The sequence below is a fragment of the Pleurodeles waltl genome, chromosome 3_1 (assembly GCF_031143425.1).
Source record: "Pleurodeles waltl isolate 20211129_DDA chromosome 3_1, aPleWal1.hap1.20221129, whole genome shotgun sequence".
Taxonomy (NCBI): domain Eukaryota; kingdom Metazoa; phylum Chordata; class Amphibia; order Caudata; family Salamandridae; genus Pleurodeles; species Pleurodeles waltl.
The window spans coordinates 1,630,145,718-1,630,170,332 of NC_090440.1; the positions used below are offsets into that span (position 1 = coordinate 1,630,145,718).

At 41.1% G+C, this 24,615-nt stretch overlaps 1 protein-coding gene across 1 annotated transcript in view; it reads left to right on the forward strand.

The window, feature by feature from the left end:
* BBS5 (Bardet-Biedl syndrome 5) overlaps positions 1-24,615 on the forward strand; it is a 137,655-nt gene that overhangs the window by 27,190 nt on the left and 85,850 nt on the right. The window contains exons 3-4 of the mRNA XM_069225288.1: positions 5,515-5,580; positions 19,957-20,006. Of these exons, the coding sequence (XP_069081389.1) occupies positions 5,515-5,580; positions 19,957-20,006 (116 nt within the window). The remainder of the gene's footprint in view (positions 1-5,514; positions 5,581-19,956; positions 20,007-24,615) is intronic.

The following is a 24,615-nucleotide window of genomic DNA, read 5'->3' on the forward strand; positions in this document are numbered from 1 at the left end:
AAATAGCTGTCCGGGATCCAGCATTGGTTTCATACCCATTTCTGTCACTAACTGGAAGAAGGCTGAAAGCACAAAAAATAGTCAAAGTTGGGTATGTCCCCGAAAAATGCCAAAATTGTGGTTAAAAAATGTGGTTTTCTGATTCAAGTATGCTTGTTCCTGAAAGCTGGGAAGATGATGATTTTAGCACTGCAAACCCTTTGTTGATGACATTTTCAGGGGAAAAACCGCATGCTTTTTTCTGCAGTCCTTTCTTTGCATTTTTGGGAAAAAAACGAAATGTTTGCTCTATTTTGGCTAATTTCTTGGTGTCCTCCAGGGAAACCCACAAACACTGGGTACCTTTAGAATCCCCAGGATGTTGGAAAAAAAGGATGCAAATGTGGCGTGTATAGCTTATGTGGACAAAAGTTATGAAGGCCTAAGCGCAAACTACTCAAAATAGCCAACAAAGGGCCCGAAGCCAGCCCAGCAGCAAAGGGGTTAAGGTGTACTAGTACTGCTCTACCAGCCTATTATTCATGCTAAGTATCAACAAGAGAAAGTGCCCAATACCTAGAAAACTAGACATTGAATAGTAGTGTTTTTTTTCAACAGGCCATAGAGAAGGAAGCCATCTCAAGTACCTCTGACTTTTTTTTAGATCCACTAAGAAGCGATCCCCTCCTTTTGTGTTTTCCAAGATGCACCTTTTAGAGTGAACACGTTAATACAGGCAACTAAGCACGTGAAAGCTGGCATAACATGGAAAAACTTCCAGAGGTCTTATGCCACCTGTTATTTGCATTTGACGCCCTCCGTGCACCAGGCATGCCCAGACGTGGGTCCCGGGCTCACTGTGCACTGGATTCAAGCTAGCCTGGCTGATGAGGGGTGATACCTGGAAACCAGGCCCCAGGATGCATGTTTCCGGTCCAGGGAGGACCTGGCCAGGCAGTTCGGGCTGGGCTGTTCCCATGGGGAGCAGGGTCAAGACTGATGTGCATGTGGCTGGGTCCAAACAGAGGTGGCATGGTGGGCAATGGATTCAAGCTAGCCTGGCTGATGAGGAGTGGTACCCCGAAACCAGTCCCAAGTTTCTTTTTTTCCAGTCCAGGGAGCTCCTGGCCTGGCAGTTCGGTCTGGGCTGGTCTCATGGGGAGCAGAGTTCAGACTGATTTGAATATGGCTGGATCCAAACTGGGGTGGCATGGTGGGCAAAAAATGTTGGATTTAGGCCCAGATCTCTGACTGGAGGTGAATGTTTGACATTGTTCGGCATTCTGACAGTCATCTGTTCGTTTTGTTCCTGTTTTTGCAAGCACTTGAATGCTGAGCAGCAGGTCGTAAATAGGGTCCTTGGGGAGCCAATATAGGAATCTTTGGATTCCAAAAGGAGCACAAAGGACTTTTCTGCTCCATGACTCCAGAAACTAGAGTGTTCCAAGCTAGGTGTAGGTGTCTATTAAATTCCCTAGTAAGGTGGAATATAAAATATTGTAAAAAAATCTAGACTAGCTTTAACAATTGCACCTAGAATAGTCTCAGCTTCCATAGGTGGAGAAGCAATACTTCGCAGTCCCTCACTATGGGAGAGGGCAACGTATTGTCTGCATATGATATTATCTAGGTCTTTTTTTTACTTGCTGGATGTTGGGCGAGATTGTGCCATAAGGGTTGGTAGGGTAATTCGATGTAAGAATGATCATCCTTTAGAAGCAAAGACAGTGGCATAGTTTTTGTGTTATTTTGTTTGGTCCTGTTGGACCTTTTGTTTTTGCCCTCCACTTTTTGCTCAATTTGTTTTTGTTGGCTTTAGGGCTCTGCACTTTACCACTGCTAATCAGTACTAAAGTGCTTTTGCACTCTCCTTAAATCATGGTAGAATTGACTCTCACCCAATTGGCATAATTAATTTACTTATAAGTCCCGAGTAAATTGGCACTACATATACCCAGGGCCTATGAATTAAATGCTCCTCGTGTGTTTGCAGCACTGATTGTGCCACCCACCTAAGCAGGCCTTTAAACATGTCTTAGGCCTGTCATTGCTGCCTTTGTGTGTGCAGTTTTAAACTGCCATGTCGACCTGGCAAAAAACCTTTGGCCGCGCCCAAACCTTTCATTTTTAGCCTGCGAGTGCATGCCTCTCGCATGTGAGACACGGTTGTGTTCAGTAAAGGGCTTGGAGCCCGCCTGTCACTCACTATTTGTTGGTTTGTGCAACACTCTTCTTTACAACCTCTTAATTCATCAAGGCATGTCTGGCATCATTTCCATTCCTCTTTGTGGTGCAGGGATCAAGCACTAATTGTTTTCAACTTAATCAGTGCCTGTCCGCTGCTCCCAATGTGATCGAGGTACTATTTTATTCTAACTTCCAGTGTCCGCAAACAGAATGCTTGTGACTGGCAAAAACATGCCCTGCCGTCCACTAAATTTGCAAAGTTTTATTTTTTACAGCTAACTTTATTTTATTTTATTTTATTTTGGTAAGTCGTCTTTTCACAGTTTCCATTCATGTTGTTTTTCTTCTTTTTTTTTTTTTTGCTTGTGAGCGCTCTTGTCAAAAGATGACACCTTGATTGAAATATGCGAGACCCATTGCATTCCAAATGCTTGTTTTACATATGTCACCCCTAAGGTAGGCCCTGGACAAGCCAGAGGGCATTGAAAACATCTTATTTGTCTTATTTGTTTTTCACTACTGCAGTGCCTACCTCTCCCGTAGACTAACACAAATTCTCGTTTTACATTTTATATGTGTAATTTCCAATTAGGAATAGGTAACTAGTCCATGTTTGGTGCCTAGCATCACAATTTAAACCTTAACTTATACTGAAGTCGAATTCTAAAGTGTGATTCTGAAATTGCCACTTTTATAAAGTTGGCATTTTCCTACCTTCTCCCTTTAGTGCCTGTCACCTGTACCTTGGTCACATGACTGGGTGTAGCTGATAGCTGAGCTTTATGTATTCGTCCTAGACAGCCACACACAATAGGAAGCGTAGGTGTGCCTGGATGGGCCATCACTGACAGGATGAAAGGGAAGACCTGGGCATAGCCCCACTTACACCTGAACAGGCTGTGTCTTACCTCCGAACCAAGGGCTGCTTACTCCCTGTAGTTAATCTGAGCCAGGGCAGGGAAAGCAGGATGCCTGGGGACTTCAGAGGGAAACATCTAGAAACGTCTCCCCCACTTTAGTGGCACAAGTGGATATAAAAAGAACTTCCGTGGCACAACTGGGTATAAATACTGGATCTCAGACACAACTTTTCAGTACACTTCTAGACCTGTGGATACTCTATCAGGACTTCTGTGCTGCTGAAGGACTGCCACTCTGCTGGACTCCTGCTTTGTGTGCTAACCTGCTGCCCTCCTGCCTGAATGGGAAGGACTGGACCTACATCTCTTGAACCCAGAACCCCATAGTGACTTTAATGGCTAGTAAATTGGCCTTCTGACTAGACCTAAATTTCAGAAGGTTCCAACAACCTTGCACCTGCACTCTGCCATTTGTGAATCTACCCAGGTCAAGTGGTGTCACCCCAGTCCTGGACCCCTGGAAGTGGACTTAAGGTGCTTTGCCAGCCTCTGTTGATCCACCGAAATTGACGCATCTCCAAGCCTGCGTGGATTGGACCAGTCGCAAAGACCCACAATGGCATTCGGAACCGCCACTACACTACGCATCCTCGTTGGAGGCCCTCGCATCTATCATCGCCAGCAGCCTTGACGAAGCCAGACTGCGCATCCCAGTGTTGCAGCTCCTCAGAACAAATGCATAGCCCCTCCTGCGCGATACATAACTGACTCTCAACTTCACATCACAAGCCCTCAACATAACAGGACCTCGCACTGCAGCCTTGCAGCATCCCAGAACTGACGCATCACCTCGGCTGTGCAACGCATATTTGATGTGGATCCTCACAATGCTCCTCATACCAGGATTGAGGATACTCTGTTCAATAGGCCTAACTCTGCCACTGTTACTGGCCCACACTCCACCGCTGTCAGCCTGAACATTTGATTTTGACCTAGTCTGGGGTGACCAGATGTCCACAGTTGGTGCTTTATACCTTTTGGCACTATTTTTACTAAAACCCTTGAGACTGAATATCTCCAGTTTGTTCTATTGATTGGATTTTTGTCCTTTTGGTCATTTGTTGTATTTAATAAATTAAGCCTTTATTTGTAACCTAGAGTGGGATATTTATGTGGTGTTTTCACTGTTTAACTGTTTTAAATGTTGCACAAATACTTTACACATTGCCTGTAAGGTAAGCTACCATCGAGGTGAGCACAGGTTAATTTGGGGTTTGCTTGTGCCTTAACTTGACAAGGACTGTGGTTGCTGCTTGACCAGGGCTCACACCCCAGTACACCAGCAACTCAATTTCTTACAGGTCCAACTAGCAGTAATCCATTCTTTGTTTGCAAGGATGCACTTTTGGAAGCTATCAACACTTACATGTTTAGTAGAAGGATGTAGTAGAAGGATGCCATACTACATCTGTACTGCTCTTCGGCATCTAAAGGAACTAGAAGGTTCCAGCGTCATTGAGTGTTTAATGACAAAAATATGATGTTCTTGCTCAGAAAATTGCCCTGGAAAGATACTCTAGATGATTCTTAAAGGCCTGAATCCAAAGGAACTACTGGCAACGACTTGCTTCAGTAGGCTACTACTCCAGGAGAGCTGGAAAGAAACTTTTAGGAGAGTGGCAACTAGGCTTGTAACAAAAGTGAACAGCAAAAGTGAAACTGGAGAAAAGTAGTGCATTAAGGAAAAGAAAGTGAGAACAGGAACTAAACAGGAAGAATCTCGCTGGATGAACTGGAAAAGCAACGTGGGTATTCAGCAGGAAGGAGCTTCTGACTGGGCCAGAGAAACAGGTATGAAGCTTCCTTCCATTTGAAAGGCTCCTTTATAATGAACCTTACACATTGGGCATGTGCAGAAAGGTAAGGAAATATTCACTAATGACTGGAGCATGCTTAGTTCTAAAATCTCCAAGCATGCATGGTGCTCGCAGGAAACACTGTTCTTCTGTACATATGCGGTCTCTTCTAGGCTTCTCCTGGTGGAGATGCACCTCCCACACTAATTACCATTGCACATGTGGTGTCGCTGCCAGAATCGCTACTTTATTCACCACTTGTCACTCAACTTGCGATCCTTTTAATGACAGGTGAGCAATACTCTTTTCTCCACGATTACTGACTCCGGAGAAGTCTGTAGGAAAAAGTGGACACGCGAAAGGAAATCGGCTGTAAACACCTTTAAGGTCCTGAAATGCTCTGTTGGAGGTCTTTGTAATATAAAGAGTTGTAAGCCATAGAGTATATGCACTAAAATATTTTACATGAAGTAGAGTTCCGATTCTGCAATGAGAAATGTAAAAATGTATAGATTGCTAAGTTACACATGATTTTAAACTCTCTGAACAACTGCAAAGCAGTGATAAAAGAAGACTTACTATAGCACTTAATTTGCTGACTGTTATCATATTATAATTCCTTATTTTTGCAGGTCGTTTAATGGTAACAAATTTACGAATAATTTGGCATTCCCTGGCACTACCTCGAGTTAACCTCGGTAAGCGAATGTACTTTTTCATACCAAATGTGGAAACAGTAATGCATATTTTCCTTCCAGAAGCATTCTTACAATCACAAGAGTCCGAGGGCCTTATTACGACCTTGACAGTGGGGTTTCCTCTATCACAAATGTGACAGATTTTACCACTGCCATATTACGATCTCCCTTGAATATAATGGGATCATAATACTGCGGGCAGGATATCCACCACATTTGGGATGGCGGAAATCCCTCTGTCAAGATCGTAATAAGGCCTGAATGTTCAAAACAATCCAACCTTTCTAAAAGATCTAATACAAGTATGTATGCAAAAGTTGATCTTTTATGTGACCTGACTTGAAGTGGATTATTTAGAGGTTAAATAGGAAATTGAAGCAAATGTTTGTTTAGATATTTTACACAGCACAACAAAGTTATCTTATGGCCACATTGGAGCATTCAAGTCCTGAGCATAATGCAAACTGATGGAAGTACAAAAAAACACGACTTAGATTAAGGTAGTAAGCAGAATAGTCCTTCTACTCTAAAGCAAAGCAGTGCTTGAACTCTCGGTATGTGTCCTGATATACTCTGAAGTGCATTCAAATGCATCAAAAGTCCCTGAAATGTCGCAGAAAAGACTGCTAGATCTATACACCACCCACTTCCCACTGTTGCAGTATTTATATGTCCTCCTAACTCTCTGTTTGTGCTCTGGGCAGCCCAGATTGTGTCATCTTCAAGCTTTAAATGTGTATTATTTTTCCCTTTCGTCCTCTTGGCAATAAACTTAATTTTCTCACTTATGACGTGATCTTGATTTCACCTACTGCCTCCTGCTGTTGAGGGTAGTCTAGGCTCTGCGGAACATAGTTCTGCACTATAGTGGGATAGAGGGTGTAAAAGATCATCATGATGGGCACTTTTTCCTTGATCTGTACCCTATTCTTCACCCTTTCACACCCATAACTTGACACATAAAATAACAGCAGATAACACAATACAGAATACTGATTTGACATTGGTCACAATTAACTTTATATTTTCCTATAGATAATTTGAAAAATTGCAAGGTTATTGCTGGAAAGGAAAATAACCTTAGTTAAATCACCTGCTGGCACCCCAGGAAATTGATTGCAAGTTCAGGGTGAGCACAAGACAGAACAGTGTGTTGGAGGTCCATTCTTCACACACTTATACTTGATCAAATTTCACTTCAGTTACTCACTCACGTACAGACTCGTAGTAATGAAAAGGCTGCCTCAGCTGCCATTCACTTGCCTTACTCCTCCCCTATTCTGTTATAAACACGAGGCTTCACCGTTAGAGGCCTGTTGGAAAATGGGTTATTGATAAGGGCAGGTAAGTACCTACACTTAGCAACAGGCCACTAACCTCCACTTAGGTCCAGTTAGGTCTCAGTAAATTAAACCTAGCTCAATCCTTGGTAGCTGGGCAACGAGCGACAAGGCTTAACTTAAGAGACAAAGCGTAAAGCATTCAAATATCACAAAACAGTAATTAAATAAAACACAGGAAACAGTTTAAAAATCCAAAATCTGTTTATAAATTTAGGAAATATTTTTAGCTTTAAAATGACACCAAAATGAATAAAATTGGATATGGGGAACCGGAGATATGAATTTTTAAAGAATGATTTCTTTCTAGCGCATAGAAACAAAAAGCGCCTATCTGGTCATCTGGTCGCACCTCGACCGGGGCAAAGTCAAAGTTTAAGGCCGACCGTGATGGAGCCCGGCTTGGCTACAGCCAGAGGGAGGGCTCGGTCAAGAGTTTACCTTAGGACTTAGTCATTTTTCTCGAGATTTTCTTCAGCGGGCGAACCTGCCAGTCCAATCCGACCTCCTAGAACTCTTCCTCGGATACGCGTCGCGGGAGCCCTCGATGGAGATTTTTACCTTCGGACTTACTCGTTTTTCCGAGGTGAAAATCTTTTGACTGGGGCAAACCTGAATCTTGATCCAACATCCTGGGAGCCCTCTTCGGATACGCTGGCTGTGAGGTCCCGGTCAAATTCCTACGTTCAGACTTAGTCACTTTTTTGGAGATTTTCTTCACTGGGACGAACCTGCAAGTCAGGCCGGGTTGCGGTTGAGGTAAGCCGGCTAGAGTTGCGGCGACTGGTCAGTCCCTCTATGGAGCGTTTTTTCCAAAAGTTCTCCAAACTTCTGGATCTTCTTCCAGATGTTCTTTTAAGGCTCTTTTGAGGTCCACAGTTCACCCCAAAGTTCCAGAAGCTCTGAGTTGCTCCCAGAATGCCACTGGCGCAAACTCCTTTTTGGCCACTGGACAGTGGTCAGCTGGTTGGTTTCTTCAGGAGTTGGTGCAGGGGACTCTGGTTAGCAAGTTTTCACCTGTAGCAAACAAGGAGTCCCTCCTTGAACCAGTTGAAGCCAGGCAAAGTCCTTCTTGTGGTGAAGCCCAAGTGTACAACTGGTGCAGTCCTTCATAGTGCAGGCCAGGGGTCCAGCAGGGCAGCCCTTCTTCTTCCTTGTTGGAATCTGATAGGGATGTGAGGTGTGGGTGCAGGTCTGCTAGTTTTATCCTTGCTCCTGGGTGAAAAACAGGGGGGTCCTGGTTCTCCAATCAAGGGCAGGTCCTTCCCCCTGTGATGACCACTTCCTGGGAAGCGTGGCAGAAAAACAATCCCAGGGAGCAACATTCCTCAAAAATCCATCATGGCTGAAAGTGATTTTTAGAGGTTACATCTGGCTGGGCCCACCCACTGGTGTGGCTAAAAATCCTAAACACACCTCTCTCCTGCCCTCTCCTAATCTAATCAAGGGGGCACCTAATTGCATGGCTTTGCAGGATGTGAGGGTGTTGCTGGGTTTCTCCAAATGTCCTTCCCTGCCTTTGAAGACCAGTTTGGCAGCCCTCCGCCTTCCTGCTTCCCCATCTACTGAGGGGAGATCGCCTCCCCCAGGCACATCTCTTTGTGTTGAGCCAGGCCACTTCACACCTCATCAAGGCAGCCTGGCCAAGCTGCCAGAGGCTGGCCAATCAGAGCAAAGCAGCAAAAACACTGCAGGGCTGAAGTTGGCAGCTTTTCAGGTAAAGTTTAAAACTCTTTACCTGAACAAGATATATTAAATCCAACAACTGGAAGTTGTGGGATTTATTATAACAATTAATTTGATACCAAACTTGTAGTATCTGTTACTTAAGGGGATTTTTAAAAGTAAAATAAAGTCTCCCCATTCTAGCCTATGGAGGCCATTCACTACAATGAGGGAAAAACAAATGTGGCTGTTTTTACCTCACCAGGGCTCATAAAACTATTTTTATAAGGTCCCTGCTTATAGTTACATGGCACCCAGCCCTAGGGGCACATAGGGCACACCTTAGGGGTGACTTATGTGTAAAAATAAGGTAGTTTAAGACTTTGGAACTACTTTTAATTCCAAAGTCGAATTTGCATGTAACTTTAGTTTAAAAACAACCAGCAATGCAGGCCTGCCTTTAAAATGACACTGGGCACCTCAGCAGTGCACATATGGGGGCACTACCTATGCTGGGGTCCCTAAACCTCATGCCCTACCATATACTATGGAGTTATAGTTAAGATAATTTTGCCAATTATAATTAACCTAATTTGCATATCCTCTTTACACAGAGCACTGGCCCTGGGACTGGTAAGCAGTACCCAGGGCACAGCCAAGAGTCAGTAACCACCAGTACCTGTCCACAAAGTTTGGGGGGGACCAGGGCAAAAAGGAGGACTTTCCTACAAGGCCCTGCCTCTCCTGATTTTGACCATGGTGCTGCATGATTGAGCACCCCACCCACACAAGAATTCCATCTAACAAATGGTCAGTGTGGTGGGTGTTGAGTCGGTGCCTCATGGGTACTCTGTACCTTAAAAATATCCATTGCCTCCTCTCCCCTTTCTCTTCACTGTTTCTCCTCTTCTTCCTATCTCTCTTCCTCCTCTCCCTTTTACTCTCACCCTCTTTATGTCTTTTATTCTCTTTATCCTGCACTTTCTCTTATATTTTATAGTTCCTTTACTTAAAAAATCGTATTTTACTCATCTTTCCAAGTATATTGAGGAAAGTAAGTTGAGTTTATGTCAGGCTTCATACCTATGTGGGATGGCTTTAAATTTACAGCGGACAACAACAGAGAGACCATCCTATCTCTTCTAGACCTATCAGCAGCATTTGACATTGGTAACCATCACATATTACAGAAAGACTCGATCACTTCAGAATACATGAAAATGCAATGAATTGAAGTGAAATGGATTGCCTCATAACTCAAAGGCAGACAAAGCCTGGTATACTTACTACCTTTCACATCAGCCTCTCACACCCACCACTGTGGTGCCCCTCAGAAGTTCATCATATCTGATCTCTTATTCAGAGTCTTTGTAACTTCCTTACCTCTTATCCCCAACGCTGCTGCAAGACTCCTCCACTTCTACCCCAGGGAATCCATGACACCAGTTCTGCTAGCACTCCGCTGGCTAGATGTAACTAGACAAGCAATGTTCAAGACATTTAGCACTGTCCACAGATCTTTGCAAGGAAGTGGAACAATATACCTACAAATTAAATTCAAGCAATGAAAACAAATTGGACATCGCACTCCAGGCTTGTGCCACAGATCATCATACTGACTTACTATAAGAAATGCATAGGAGGCACCACTTTCTCAGTAGAAACCTTCAAACTATGGAAATCATCACCAGCCACAATTTGAAGTATTCAGGCGCACTTAGATTTAAAAAAAAGCGAGGGGAAACGTCTGTTTCCAAGCTCAATACACCAATCCTCAATGATACTTGTTCCTTTATTTACAATTAACTGTCCACAGATATGAAACTGCCTGACCAGCACACTCCTTTCATATTGGCAAACACTCACAGTTTTCTGTTCTCAGGTAAGTTATGAAGGGCTAATCTGTATCTAACATCTGTGTTGCATAGTAATGTAAATTCATCCAAAACCTTCTGTCCCTCGCTAGCTCTAATTCCACAATACTCAGCAGTCATAGATAATAGTACTTAAGATAGGCTGCATATTAATTCCCTTATACTGCTTGGCACTTTTACACTCATGTAAGGCTGAACCACTATAAATCATATTTATCACCCAGTATAGCACCGGTCCACAGCATAAAACGTCTCACTATCAACTGAACATGATTGGAATAACTGAAGGGATCTGCCTCATACCGCTGGCCACCAGAAGACTCTAATGTAGTCCACCACTGCAGGTTCCAACTAAGTACGTACTAGGACTTCTTGACTTCTAACAATGACAATCATATAAGGGATGATTTTAACAAAGTCCATTCAAGCAGATCTTCTGACCATCCATCTCCTCAATCTGTGCCTGCTGAGGACCATAAACATAAAAAAACACCTCAAAATGGCCACTGTGTGCTCTAACCAGCTTAAATGAAGAAGTGTGAGAGCTAGGCACGCTGATTATGGTTTTCAGTATGCTGACAACTTTGATCAGCTCTGCAGGCTCTTAAATGCTATTTCTTATACTCACAGTCCCCTGTCGCACTGCTAGGTGCTGTATTCCATAAAGCAATAACCACACCATGCTACTCATCACATGCAACATTGAAACACTTGCCACATAGGATCAAAACAAAGACAACAGCTTCCAGCCATGTACCCTACATTGTTTAGTGGATAACCCACGTAGGCAAGACCTCCATCCTTCCACATATGGTTAGTAAGTGTTACGTAAATGTTACTAAGCAATACAATATTTGATGCCTGGTTCTGTCAATGGCAGGTAGCACACTGCTTTGCTCTGCGAGTTCTTTAGACCTAGACCTTGGAACGCATGTGTGCACTGATGAAACTCAATCAACGTTTAATTTTAAACAGTCCTCATCCATCACCTTTCTGACTGTTAAAAGTGTTAGAACTGTGTGGCTCTGTGCATCAGACAATATGACACAGGAGTATTTGTTATCTATCTTTGGTAGTCTTAAACAAGCTTCACATTCCCCAACTGATGCTAATGTTGAAAGTCATTTAGCGTTACATCAGTTTCTACTATTATAATGGTATCGACATGGACAGTATTATTTTTTTATTCAGAATTGCTAAATTCACCTTGCCTGTCAGAAATGAATCGGAGTTTTGACCAATTTGTGGCCTTTTCACAAACTAACTGTACTTTGTAGTATGTTTAGTAGTACTACAATAGTAATATTAACATGCTGCAAAATACTATTCACAGACCTACATGAGGAGAACTCTGCCTGTGCTATCGTATATGTATGCAGAGGCCTCAGCCACTTTTGCAGAGATCTCCACATATGTAGATATATGTTTTACTAGTAATGTTGGAGGAACCTGGGAAGTGGCTGGACAAGGAGAAACGCTTATCACTAAATGGGAGGGGCTGTATGAGGAGAGTCTTAGGAAAAGGTAACTAGGAGTTTAAGGTGGGATAAGGAAATACCCACCCACAAAAGAGTAAGCTCATTGGTATTCACAAACTGCACTTTTAAAGTTACTACAGCCAACAGCCAAAAAGGTCCCAAGACAGTTGTAAAAGTACTGCAGCCCGGGCTTGGAGCAAGTCAGGCACCACGCATGGCTACTCATTGATATTGCTACACCCTCCCATATAAAATACCGGAGACAGGAAGCTAATAAAACCACTTCGAAAAAAATGTAAAATAAAAAACATTTTCGAATTTTAAAGTACACACGTGTGTGTGTGTGTGTTTATGTGTGTGTTTGTGTTAAAGGTATATTCAGTTTATATTTTTTAATTAAGGATATTTGCCTTAGCAAGTGACAGTTTTCTGTATTTTATTTTTATTGTTTATCTTTTTGAAATATTTAGTTTTATGTGTCCCTACTTGGTCTATTTCATCTTTACAGAAACATGGCTAAGCTCACACTCACACCCTTTATTAGACCTTCTCATCCCATGTGGTTACAAAATCCTGGCAGCAGTTAGATGAAAGAACACTGGTTGTGGGGTCTCAATATTAATAAACAACTTAGTGTACAAAATATCTCACCTCTAAATACAATTATTTCTAAGTTCTCTCTGTTGCTTAGGAAATCACACCAAACACTTCCACTTAGTTACATGTAATTTATCACTCTTCTAGAGCCACAGAGCTTTAATTTCCCACTTCACAAAATGTTTGCCAAATTACAACTTCGTTGTGAGTGCAATATGTACTTGGGTGTCCTTAGGGTCAATTGGAGTCATTCATCAGATAAATATACTCCGGTACTTGTTGCAAGTTGTGCTGAGCAATTAATCGCTTAATGGACGAACGTACCAGCCCATTCTAAAGGTGATATCATAGATCTGGTTTTCCATGTTAATTAGAAGGTGGAATGTATCTCCCCTATTGAAATTGACTGGTCAGACCATCTACAAATATCTTTACTCATTCACCTACCATCCTTCACAATCAAGACTAATACCACTCAATTTGCCATCACAGAAAGCATCTAAAAATATATATGATTCTGATTGTCCGCAGGCTATTGATGACGTTAGTGTAAGTTCAGTTCTTTCTCATTTTTCAAGATAATTCCATTCACTCACACGCATCAGTCAAAAGAAGCAACGTTGCCCATTGGAGTCATAATAACTCTTGGTTCTTGGATCAACTCCATTCTATAAGAAAGGTGCTCAGTTTTCTTTAAAATAACCTACAAAACCTTCAAAGACACCAGCAGGTTCTATACTCTCAAATTCTTTAGAAACCCTGCAGGCTGAAGGTCATCTGCGCCATGGGTAAATTCTTTCAGAATAAAGTTCATAATACTTTAAACCACTCATTAGTGATTCAAATTAGTAAAACTCAATACTACTGCTCACTCAGCCTCTCTCTGCTCTGTATGTATCTCAGAGAAAATGAGATGAATTAATTGAATTCACAAAAAGAAGCAGCTATTAAAGAACTGCATCCTTAAATCAGACTTGGAGCAACATAAATAACAAAATAGAACTATTTGAAAAAGCCAATTTCCTGATACTTATGCAGGATCTAGATTTTGTAGCCCAGCATCCCTTTTTATTCCTATCATTGCTGGACATTTTTATCTTCCTATCAAGGTTGTTTCTTCTGGACTTCACCTTGCACTCATTTATAAGTCCTTTGAGGTCAAACTTCTTGATGACAGACTACTGTTCCAGAAGCACCGAAGAGCATTAGTTTCTTCCAGCCAAAAGACCCTTACTTTTCCTTCCACAACGAAAAGGCTGCCATTAGTTAGGATAGTTCCTGCCTTCATTTTAAGGGTACATATAGAATTTTATTTAAACTAAGAAAATAGCTGTCGAATTAAAACGCAACGAGTCCTTGGATAGAGAACCTTTTCACAATTTAAATGTTTGTAAATCTCAGAAACTTCTAGGAAGGACAAAACCCTCTAGGTCACTTAGAAGGTTTCTGTATGTGATATATGCTTATCTGTTTCCATCCTGGTAATAAAACAGAGGCAGCCACTATTGGAAGGTATTCTTTTGAGTTTAAACATTTTATATTATCAGGTAAAATTGGTTACTGATGCTTCCCTTTCAAACGTGTCTGTGACAGAGGCATTGGTTATGCTTTACAGTGAAAAAAACAAAAGGCTGCACAGCATGGCTCCCTCCACTGTCCACAGAGAATCACTGGGGAGTAAGATATAAAGGAACACAGGAATGTGAGAGCAGTAAACATGAAGACTGATTGTTTGAGGGAATATGCAAGAGCTCTGAGGTTTAGGGGATTAGTTACATGAGAGAGAGAGCGAGAGAGAGAGAGAAAGAGAGAAAATTTACATATAGGCTTAAATAGATAGGAAAATTATGAATAGTTCAGCCGATGCAATAACTATGAGAGTATGCTGAAGTGAAATTTAATAGGCATCCAAAAAACCCTATGCGTTTCGGAAATAAAGTTTCCTTGTTCACCGTAAATCGGCACAGAAAAGAGTGAGAGATGCCTGTCTGTTCTTCCTTTCTCTAAAGGGGGTGCAATTATTTCCTGAGGGCTAAGGAGATTTAACCAAGAGTGCTCCCCTGCCCCCCAGTTGGGAGGTTCACGACATAAACATTCCCTTAATTAACATATACTTTGCTACAAACTTGCATGTTAGAAAAGCATGAAAGAAGTGGTGTTGGGTGATGGTAAACTGCAAAGTGGCAGTGGTCTTTTGAGTAGCTTTAGCCCAACTGCCTGTGCTGCAAGCAACTAGTGAGTTGGGAAGAAAGGAGTACAATCAGTAAAAGTACCAGGATGACATTTTGCAAAAACCATAGACGTTGGTTGTGGGGGTTGGTGGTGTATAGGTGAAGGGTGGAGGTCGTGCACAATGGGACGTGAACCAGAAGTCTTGTGAAGTGGCAGCATTTTCTGTGTTTGCCTCATTTTGCCTGCATTTGCAAAGCTTGAGCACATTAGAATTGCCATGAATGGTATTTCCAGCCCCATCCTTCACTGCTCCTCAGTTGGACCTCAAAGTTACTTCAGCATACATTATGTATAACCCCATGTCATCTGATGATATAGATATTGTGTTTTTAAATATGCCTTTCTTCTTGCTATTTTGCAAAATTCCCCTTTAACATTTTTAATACTGCTTCTTTGATTATTGTAATTTGTTTTCATTCTCCACTTTGAAGAAAAAATGTTATTTCACAGTTTTCCGCGGATCATGTTTATAGCAGCTTACATAATCTGATACAGCAAGGGTCCCAAAAATGTACTTATACAGGACTAAACTTTTCAGAAGTACCGACAATATTTTGTCACCTGTACTAGACTTACTCCATGGTAGGAATGCATCCAAAGCTTTTTCAGGCTTCATTAGTTGTGTACTTTTTCCTGATCATACAGAAAATGCAGGCCCAGTAACCTAGCCAACAAAGGTGTTGTAGGCATCTCGTCCAACAAAACAGTTGCCCTTCTAATTTCCAATTGATCCCAGCAGACATTTAGGAAGACTAACTAAAAAGACTACAACTTGCAATCCTGGTGATTTAGGTAGTCCGTGCTTCCTGCTTCTTATAAACACCCATGCCACTGTATCAATTAGTAAATGATGTGCTGAAATTAAATGCAACTCAGTTTGAGCCATTTCTAATGGAAACTGTGGCACACTGTCTGGGCTGCTTTGGGGTACAGGCACAAGGGCACACTGATAGTGATGGTTCCAGGCATCTTGGTTTTGTTATTGATGTTTTCACTGAGGGTAAGATCAGTGTGTAGGATGCATCTGAGTGACCTGGCACTGGATGAAGCTTGGGGTTTGAATCTAGCAAAGATGTTTGTGGCTTGTGTCAGAACTGTGGTTTAAGCTCCTGTGAGACTCGCATTTAGATGATGGCAGTGCCTTGTTACAAGGTCTCCCATACTCTACACTGGCCCCCTTTAAGCGAACCTGTAAAGATGAATGTCCACCGTCTTCGTATTGCATTCATTGGTATTTATTACCAGGAGAAAAGGTTACGTCTGGTACATAAAAGCACCACAGAAACAACTGCCAAATGGAAACATAGAACACATCTATGTCACACATTCCACAGATGTCATCATGTTCTGTGCTTCTCCAGTGACATCACCACACTTCTCCCTTCTTTTAAATACAAGATCAAGGGCCAGATGTAGCAAACGGTTTTACCCATTCTGTTTCTATGGGAAAAGGTGTTCGTACATATGGCCCCAAATTCCTACAGTACATAAACATTCAGTGTACATTATAAAACAAACTAAAACCGAACCCACATAACTTTTCAATTTTAACATGAATACTGAATGCAGAGAAAAAAGATTAAAGTACACATCTTTCTTCCTTTTTTTCTTTAACTAATTGCATAACCATTGGCAGAAAACAAAACATTGTACTAATTTTTTGAAGTAACATAATCCTGAAACTTCTAGGGTTTGAGGTGCATTCGCAGAGTCTACCTTTTTGGCATTAGATCATTACTTCCATTTTCAACAATGTGTTTCTCAAAACACTTAGCAGGTTCAGGCTTGATAAAACCTCCACATGTCTTACTAGGATCTAAAGCCACACGGGATGTACTCCACCAACATCCATCTGTAACTTTTACTGCATTACTACGCATCTCGCAAATTTGCTGAGAATCCTTAATTTTTTATAACCCTTTCCTTATTAAAACAGGAGTCTTCCCTCGTACCCAGTCACCAACTTTCAGTTTGCATACGTCAGTAATGAACTGATTATTGATCCTTTTAATGTTTGTTTCATTAGAAACTTTTTCAGCTGTCTTCCGTACATCTTCCATGTTGCACCCTTCAGGAAACAATTTCACCATCCAGAATGGACATAACTCAGTGGATGCTTTCCTTCCCCTCATTAGTTCAAATGGACTCTGGTGTGGTGCAATAAGACCACACCAAACCCTTGACTGCCTGATCAACACATGAGTTACTTAAGTGTGCTGCTTGAATACAGCCTACTAACACTTTATTAAAGAGTTCAACTTTACCATTACTTTGTGGATGATATAAAGGTGTTCTGATGTGTTGAATTGTATACTTATTCAGAAACTGTTGCATTTCAGTGGATACAAATTGCACACCATTGTCACTTAGGATTTTTTCTGGAAATCCTTCTCTTATAAATATGTTTCTCAAACAACTGATTAAACTTTTAGTAGTCGGGAGAATCACTGATTCTACTTCTGCCCATCTCGACATATGATCAATGATGACAATGAAGTAATTCATGTTATGTGGTAGAATGTGGAACGGTCCCAAAAAATCAATTCCTAAACTTTGCCATGCTCGATGTGGTGAAGGAAAAAATAATTCAACTGCCCCTTCTTTGACCAACCCTTTATCACTTGTATTGCAACTAACACATCTTTTAACATAAGCATAAATTTCACCATCCATTCTTGGCCACCAAAAGTCATTTCTTATTTTCCTTTTGGTGATGGTTGATCCTAAATGACCTGTATGAGCTGTAGAAATGATCCTGTGCCTGAAACATTCTGGCGGTACCAGTTTGTTTCCCCGTACTACCTTCTCCCCCTCAATGGACAACTCATCAGCTACTTTCCAGAACATCTGCAAATCAGCTGAAAGATTTTTTTTCTTTAGTCCATCCAGCCTTGATTAAGATCATTACTTCTTTCAAAATCTTGTCTTCATTTACTGAATCCACCCATTCCTTCTCCTCCACACACATATTACTATCATTAATACATGCTACAAAGCATTCCCCAATTTCTGTCTCCCAATCTTCTTCTTCTGCATCTACAATTGGTAACCTAGATAAACAATTTGCCCTACAATATTTTCCTCCCGGAATGTACTCAACAGTAAATGTAAATTCCTAAAGTTTGGCAGACAACCTTGCCATGCGAGCTGTAGATCATTTCACCTTTTTACCAGACAAAATGTCCACTAATGGGCGATGGTCAGTCTTCAAAACAAATGGTCTACCCCATAAATATTGTTTGAATTTCTCAACACTCCACACATGCCATGAGTTCTTTTTCAGTTACTGAGTATTTTCGTTCTACCTCACGGAGAGTTCTTGAAGTACAACCTATTGTACTTTCACATGTACCTTCACTTTGTGACAGAACAGCTCCTAAACCATATTCACATGCATCTACTGTCACAATGGTTTTCTTCCCTTCCACAAATGGTTGCAATGCTGGAGCACTTATAATTTCCTGTTTTATCTTTTGAAACATAGTTTCACATTTGTTAGACCATGTGAACATAGCTCCTTTCTTTAATAATGGCCTGAAACATTCGGTATTCTTTGCAAAATCCTTTAAAAATGTTGCTTAAAATTCACACATGCCTAAAAAAGACAACAGTTGTTCCCTATTCCCTGGAGCTGGAGCCTCTACAATGCTTTTTACTAGACTAGGTCTCGGTTTCACCCCATGTTCTGAAACAACATGTCCTAAATATTCCACTTCTCTGCTTTTAAAGACATATTTATCTTTTCTTAGTGTTACTCCCTTTTTATCAATGTACTCAAAATAGAATCTAGAATCCGGTCATGTTCAATTTCATTATTTGCAAAAATTAAGATATCATCCTGGAACACCACCACTTGATGATTATCTTTAAACATGTCTGTCATTATTCTTTGAAAAATGGCAGCTGCCGATGCTAACCCAAATGGTAACCTACAAAACTGGAATACTCCATCTGGAGTCACAAATGCTGTCAAGTGACGAGATTGAACATCTAATTTTACTTGGTAATATGCGGCTTTTAAATCCAATTTGGTAAACCAACTAGAACGCCCTATTTTAGTTATTAAATCTTCTATTCTTGGCAAGGGGAAATTGTCCACGCAGATCGCATCATTCAAACTTCTTAAATCCACACACATTCCTAAATCTCCTGTTCTTTTCTTGGCTAAAACTACAGGTGAAAGCCAACGAGTTGCTTCAACTTTTTCAATAATACCTTGTTCACATAGATCTTTCAATAATTTAGTTTCATCTTCCCTAATACTCAATGGTACAGTGCACATTTTATGCTAAACAGGTATTGCAATTTGCTTCACCTTAATAGTGTAGGAAAAATCTGTAATCTTTCCCACACTGTCTTGAAAAACTTTCTCAAATTTCTTCACCCAATTGTCTTTGACATTTCCTATGTCCCTCAATGAATTTATTAATTTCTTTCCACAAAAACAGGTATGTCCCTTCCAGGTGTGATGGTTAAATTAAGTTCTGCTTAATGTAACCAACCAAGCACATTAATTCCCTTTTTTGCTAAGTAAATTTTTCATTGAATGATTTCACATTGTGTTTTGCACACGTGGGTTCGGATCCCATCCATGTTGCAAACTTTGTAAAGATGAATGTCCACGCTCTTCTTATTGCATTAATTGGTATTTATTACTAAAAGAAAATGTTACGTCTGCTACATAAAAGGGCACAGAAAGCAACTGCCAAATGGAAACCTAGAACAAATCTATGTCACACATTCCACAGATGTCATCATGTTCTATTATACTAATTAATGATGCAGTATCTATCCACAAACCAGCTACCTCTCCTGTTACACGTTGACTTTCTCTTTGCTTTTGACCTTCTACAGTGATCCACTGACTTTCATTCATACCTATATAGATTCACACTGGCAGTTTATCGTGTGACCTTCTTAGCAGTATTGATTAATACAGATAGAAAACGGGAAACCACTGTACCAAGAATACTGGAACCGTCGTAAAGTTAGAGTTTTTTTTTTTTTTCTTCGAATCTAAAAAACCTGTGGCTCCTGGCACCCTTGTGAAAGATTGCAATGCAAAACAATTCTTAAACATTGCTGATTAATAGATTGGGAAACAATGTATGTTACAAGTTTAAGCTTACTGTTACTTTTCTAACTTTAATTTAATTTATTAACCTGTACCATATGCTTTCAAATTTTTAGCTGTTGGATACAATTGCATGATAACCATCACAACAAGAACAGCTAACTCGGTGAGTGCTTAATACGCTTAGCCTGACGTAATGATTTAGTATCATTTACAGATGTGTAACACTTGTCTGACAATGCACACATTGAAAGGTAACAACATGTTTTACTTGCCCACTCATTCTATGCCTTCTCAAATGCACTTGACCCTGTGTATCCTATAGGCTAGGAGTGACAGTTGAACCATCTATATGTTCTCTTGAAGAATGCTAAAGCACTGCACAGATCAAGGCCAGCACGTTTACGTTTCTGGCTACAAAATGTTAGTTGGTGTACAACATTTGTACTGTAAATGTTATCATTAATAGACATAAGTTTGGTCTCAGTTTTCATTTATTTCACTTTCTTAACAGTGCTTTTCACAAAGGTTTAATGTATGCTGTTTTATAGCACTGTTGTCTGAGAATACTCTGTGTCGCAGAAAAATTACTCAGTGTGTTAATGCACATGAACCCACATTTCTCAGATCTTAATTAAAATGAATATCCTTAGGAAACCAAAACAAAAATACACGTAATCTACCAATTGTATTTAAAATTTCAAAGGTGGAAAAATATTGTTCCCTACCCAACTCAGTTAAGATATTAACTTCGGAAGGGAGAAACAAAAAAAGCATAAATTTTCTGTTATAATCAGGGTGGATTACTTATCATGAGCCAAACTAGCTAGCCAAGAGGCTTTGAGAAAATGGCATTTGTTTTTGTGTAGTAAATGTCAAAAAGGCTTTTCATCTACCTCTGCTGCACAGGAACATATCATTAAGAAAGCTGGGCACAGATATTTTGCTTCAGAATGTCCAGAGTGCCAGACATCCTGGACTGTAAAATGTCTGTTAACAGCTCTTTGGAGAGCAGTGACTACAACACCAGCTTTCAATTATTTATACCAAGTCTAGGCACCTATGAAGTTTTTCAATATTAATCATTTAAAATTTTAGCTTAAAATATATTCTTTATGGTATTTTCTCAATAAGAGCATTCCTCTTTTGCCTTTCTCGGACAACATTATCTCAGTGAAGACTTTTGGGGTAGGTGTTTATTTCTCTGTAGCCCCTGGGTTTAAAGCTACTAGAGGTCTGGACTTTTAAATAGGTTTACGGTTTACAGAGATGCTTAAACAGGCACAAGAGAAGTGATGGATTTTTGAACATGTTTATAACGAGTAGCCATTTTTGGGCAGAGACCCTTCACAGACAGCTATGCATCAGTCTCAAAATGTGTGATTTTGCTATTATTTTCTAAGGATTCAGTGGTTGGGTGATGGAGTTGTCACCTCTGACACTGCCAGAGCCTTGTTGGGGGGGGGGGAGGGTTGATGCTTTGAAATATTTTAAGTGTCTTTCTAAGTCCATAGGTCTGACCTTGGTTGCTGGCCTTTTGGCTTTGTCAGTGTTTGTTTTCTTTCTAAATGGTTTTGGCAGAATTGCAAAACTTTGTTTCAAAAGGCAAGTCAGAATGGCTGCCTGTTTGCATGCATGCACAGGCAGCCAATTTTAAATTCCTTTGTAAGAAAGGTTTAGAAAAACCTTTGAAAGATGGCCATCCCTGCATGTGCTTATTCACTCCAAAGGTTCACACTGCATGCCCAGACATCCATCTTTGAATTGTTTAAAGTTAATTTAAAGGTTGCCCCCCCCCCTTGCTGTGCCTGTGCTGGATGTGTTGCTGCCCATGCATTGTCAGGGGTTAGATAGCAGTGTCTGGTGAGCTTCCATTCTCTTGCAAATTAAAAATGAAACACTTGCCTTGTAAGTTACCTCCACTGAAAAATGCCTTTGCGAGTTGCAATATTGTGCTTTAGCAGAATACAGCCCTTCTCACAGAAGGAACCCAGTAGTATGATCTCCCTGGGTATTTTTGGTACACATAGAGAATCATAGGCCTTTCAATCATCACAAGGAAATATCTCAGTTTCGAGGGCATTAATTTGAAGTGACTCAATGACATCCACTAGTTAATGGGCAAAAGGCAAATGAACATTTGAGTTTTGAATGTCATGGGGTTTTCCCATCGGAGAATTATTTATATATTGTCGGCATAATTATTGCAAGGGAAGCTAAAACAGTGGATTAGTTCTAGTAAGAATTTCATGTAAATGTTAAAAAGGAGAGATGGCATTATATAGCTTTGAGGGATTCCAGATTTTATAATGTAGGACTTTGATGAGAAAAAAGGTGTTTAGGTCACATTTGTTCTATTAGGTAGGTAAAATGAGATCCAAGTGAGATTAGTACACTCCTTGCCAACTTATTAGATCCTTAGGACTAGAGTCATGATCAACAGTGTCAAAGTGTGAGTCCTCTTTGGTAGGTAAAGTATATGGTAGTAGGAAGGTTGTAGTGTTGAAAGGAGGGAAATGGATGGTGTATGAGGGATGCTTGGAATGACCTGGGGTGCCTGGAGAGGTCAACTGGTGTTTTGAAGGAGTGGGTGCATATTATTTGTCATAGAACTTCCCTAAGTGAGCTGCCTAGAGATTAAATTGGGCAGCATTCCCGGCCCTAAGTCCACACAGAGGAGACACCCTTGTCCATCCCCCCCTTTCCTGAGACACCTGCGCTGAGACATCTTTGGAGGAGGAGTTGTGTGGGCTTCTGGAGGTGTTCACATGACCCTCATTCAGGCTTCCTGCAGCACCAGCCTAGTGGTTGTCTAACAACGACCAAAGTAATGCACCTGAAGATGTTGAATGGCGGCAAGCCAAGATGAACAACAGACAGAGGGAGGGAGGGTGTGAGCATGCCAACCCATGAAGTGAATGGAGGGAGAGAGGTAGGGTCAAGCCAAACAAACAATGAACGGAGGAAAGTCAACTCGGGCAACAAATGGAGGGAGGGTGGCAGGGATGCTGGGGGAAAGTCAACACAGACTGTAGAGGGATGGAAGGTGGCAGCATAAGCCAACATGGAACACAAACAGAGATACGGAATGTGGGAGCAAGCAAACATGGAAAGCAGAGGGAGGAAGGATGGGGGACAAGCCAATTCTACACTTCTACACTTCTACACTCCAACACGTCAACTCCGATCCGCCAACCTCGCCCTCGCCATCGTACCCCGAATCCAGCGCAAGACCTCCGGCGGCAGATCCTTCTCCTTCCTCGCCGCCAAGACCTGGAACTGTCTCCCCACACCTCTACGCCAGACCCAGGACCTCCTCGCTTTCAGAAGGCTCCTCAAGACCTGGCTCTTCGACCGCTAAACAGCAGCGCTCCACGCCCCCCCCTCCCCCCAGCGCCTCGAAACCCTGACGGGTACATAGCGCGCTTTATAAATGTTGTGATTGATTGATTGATTGATTGAATACTGACAAGGGAGGGAGGAATGAAGGGTAAGGGCAAGCCAACACAGAACACCAAACGGAGGAAGGAAGGATAGGGGTGCAACCAACACTGACAAGGGAGGGAGGGAGGGAGGAAAGAAGGGTGAGGGCAAGCCAACATGACAAATGGAGTGAGGGTGGCTGGAAGCCAAAACAGACAGTAGAAGGAGGGGAGGGTTGAAGGGGGGCAAGCCGAAAAAGAGAGGAGAAGTGCATGACAAAGCCAGTTAAAAAAAGACACACTTTAGTACAGTACCTAAATATAAGGAAAACAGTAACACCTAAGAAAAATAGCAGTGGAAGGACACAAGTAATGCACCAATGCTTCAGGGGAGGGACAAATAAACAAAAAGGATGAAAGCCTATGGTAACTGACCAATAAGAAGCAAGCAAATGCAAGTCATAATGAATCCAATCAGAGGTAAGCAATGTGCGGTGTCTAAGCTCATTGATAGAATAATAAGGTCTGGAAGAGACAGCACATGCTGTGTAGGCAAGACATAAATAGAACCTTCCTTGAAAAATGTGGCCTTCTGTTACCCTTTGCAACACCCTCTTAACTACCTCCCCTTCCCTGTAGGCTCGGCTAAAACCATCTATGTTTTTGAGGCTCTTTGAATCCTCTCTGTTTTCAGAAATGTACTGCTGCCCAAGATGCCAAAATAGCTTTGGATTTCTTTCCTTTGCCAAATGAAGAACAGCAACTGGGCTTTGTACTGTGAGGTTTAGCTCACTGTTATATATGCTAAGCGAGCTGGAGAGTCACATGAAGACACCTACATATTGTACTCATAATAGAACATTGATGGGATGAATTGAGACAGGTGCAGATATTTTGCTCTATTTTCGTTTCATTCATTTTTAATCTTATTATTTGAGGTGTATTATGTGCAGGGTCAATAAGGGAGAGTAACAAGTGACCCTTTTCTAAATTAAAACTAGTGTCGAAGACTTAAAGGTGTATAGCTTCTCCAGTTACCATATTTGTTTTCCATCATTTTAGCTAGGTGGGTTTCATCTTATTAAAACCTTCAAACTACAAGCATTTGATCGACTACTGCGTTTACTTGGAAACAAAACTTATATTGTTCAATCTCTTGTGTTTTTTTGTTATTTTATTTTGCTATTTTAAAATGAACATTTGTCTGGGTATCATTAGAAAGAATATTAGTATGTTCATCCTTGCCCGCAAAGAAGAATTTTACTGCAGAACGCAGAAATTATTTTTAAAACCACACATCTGGGGTTTCCTTTAAATTTCAATTAACTTTAGTAAATTTTATGTCGTACATGC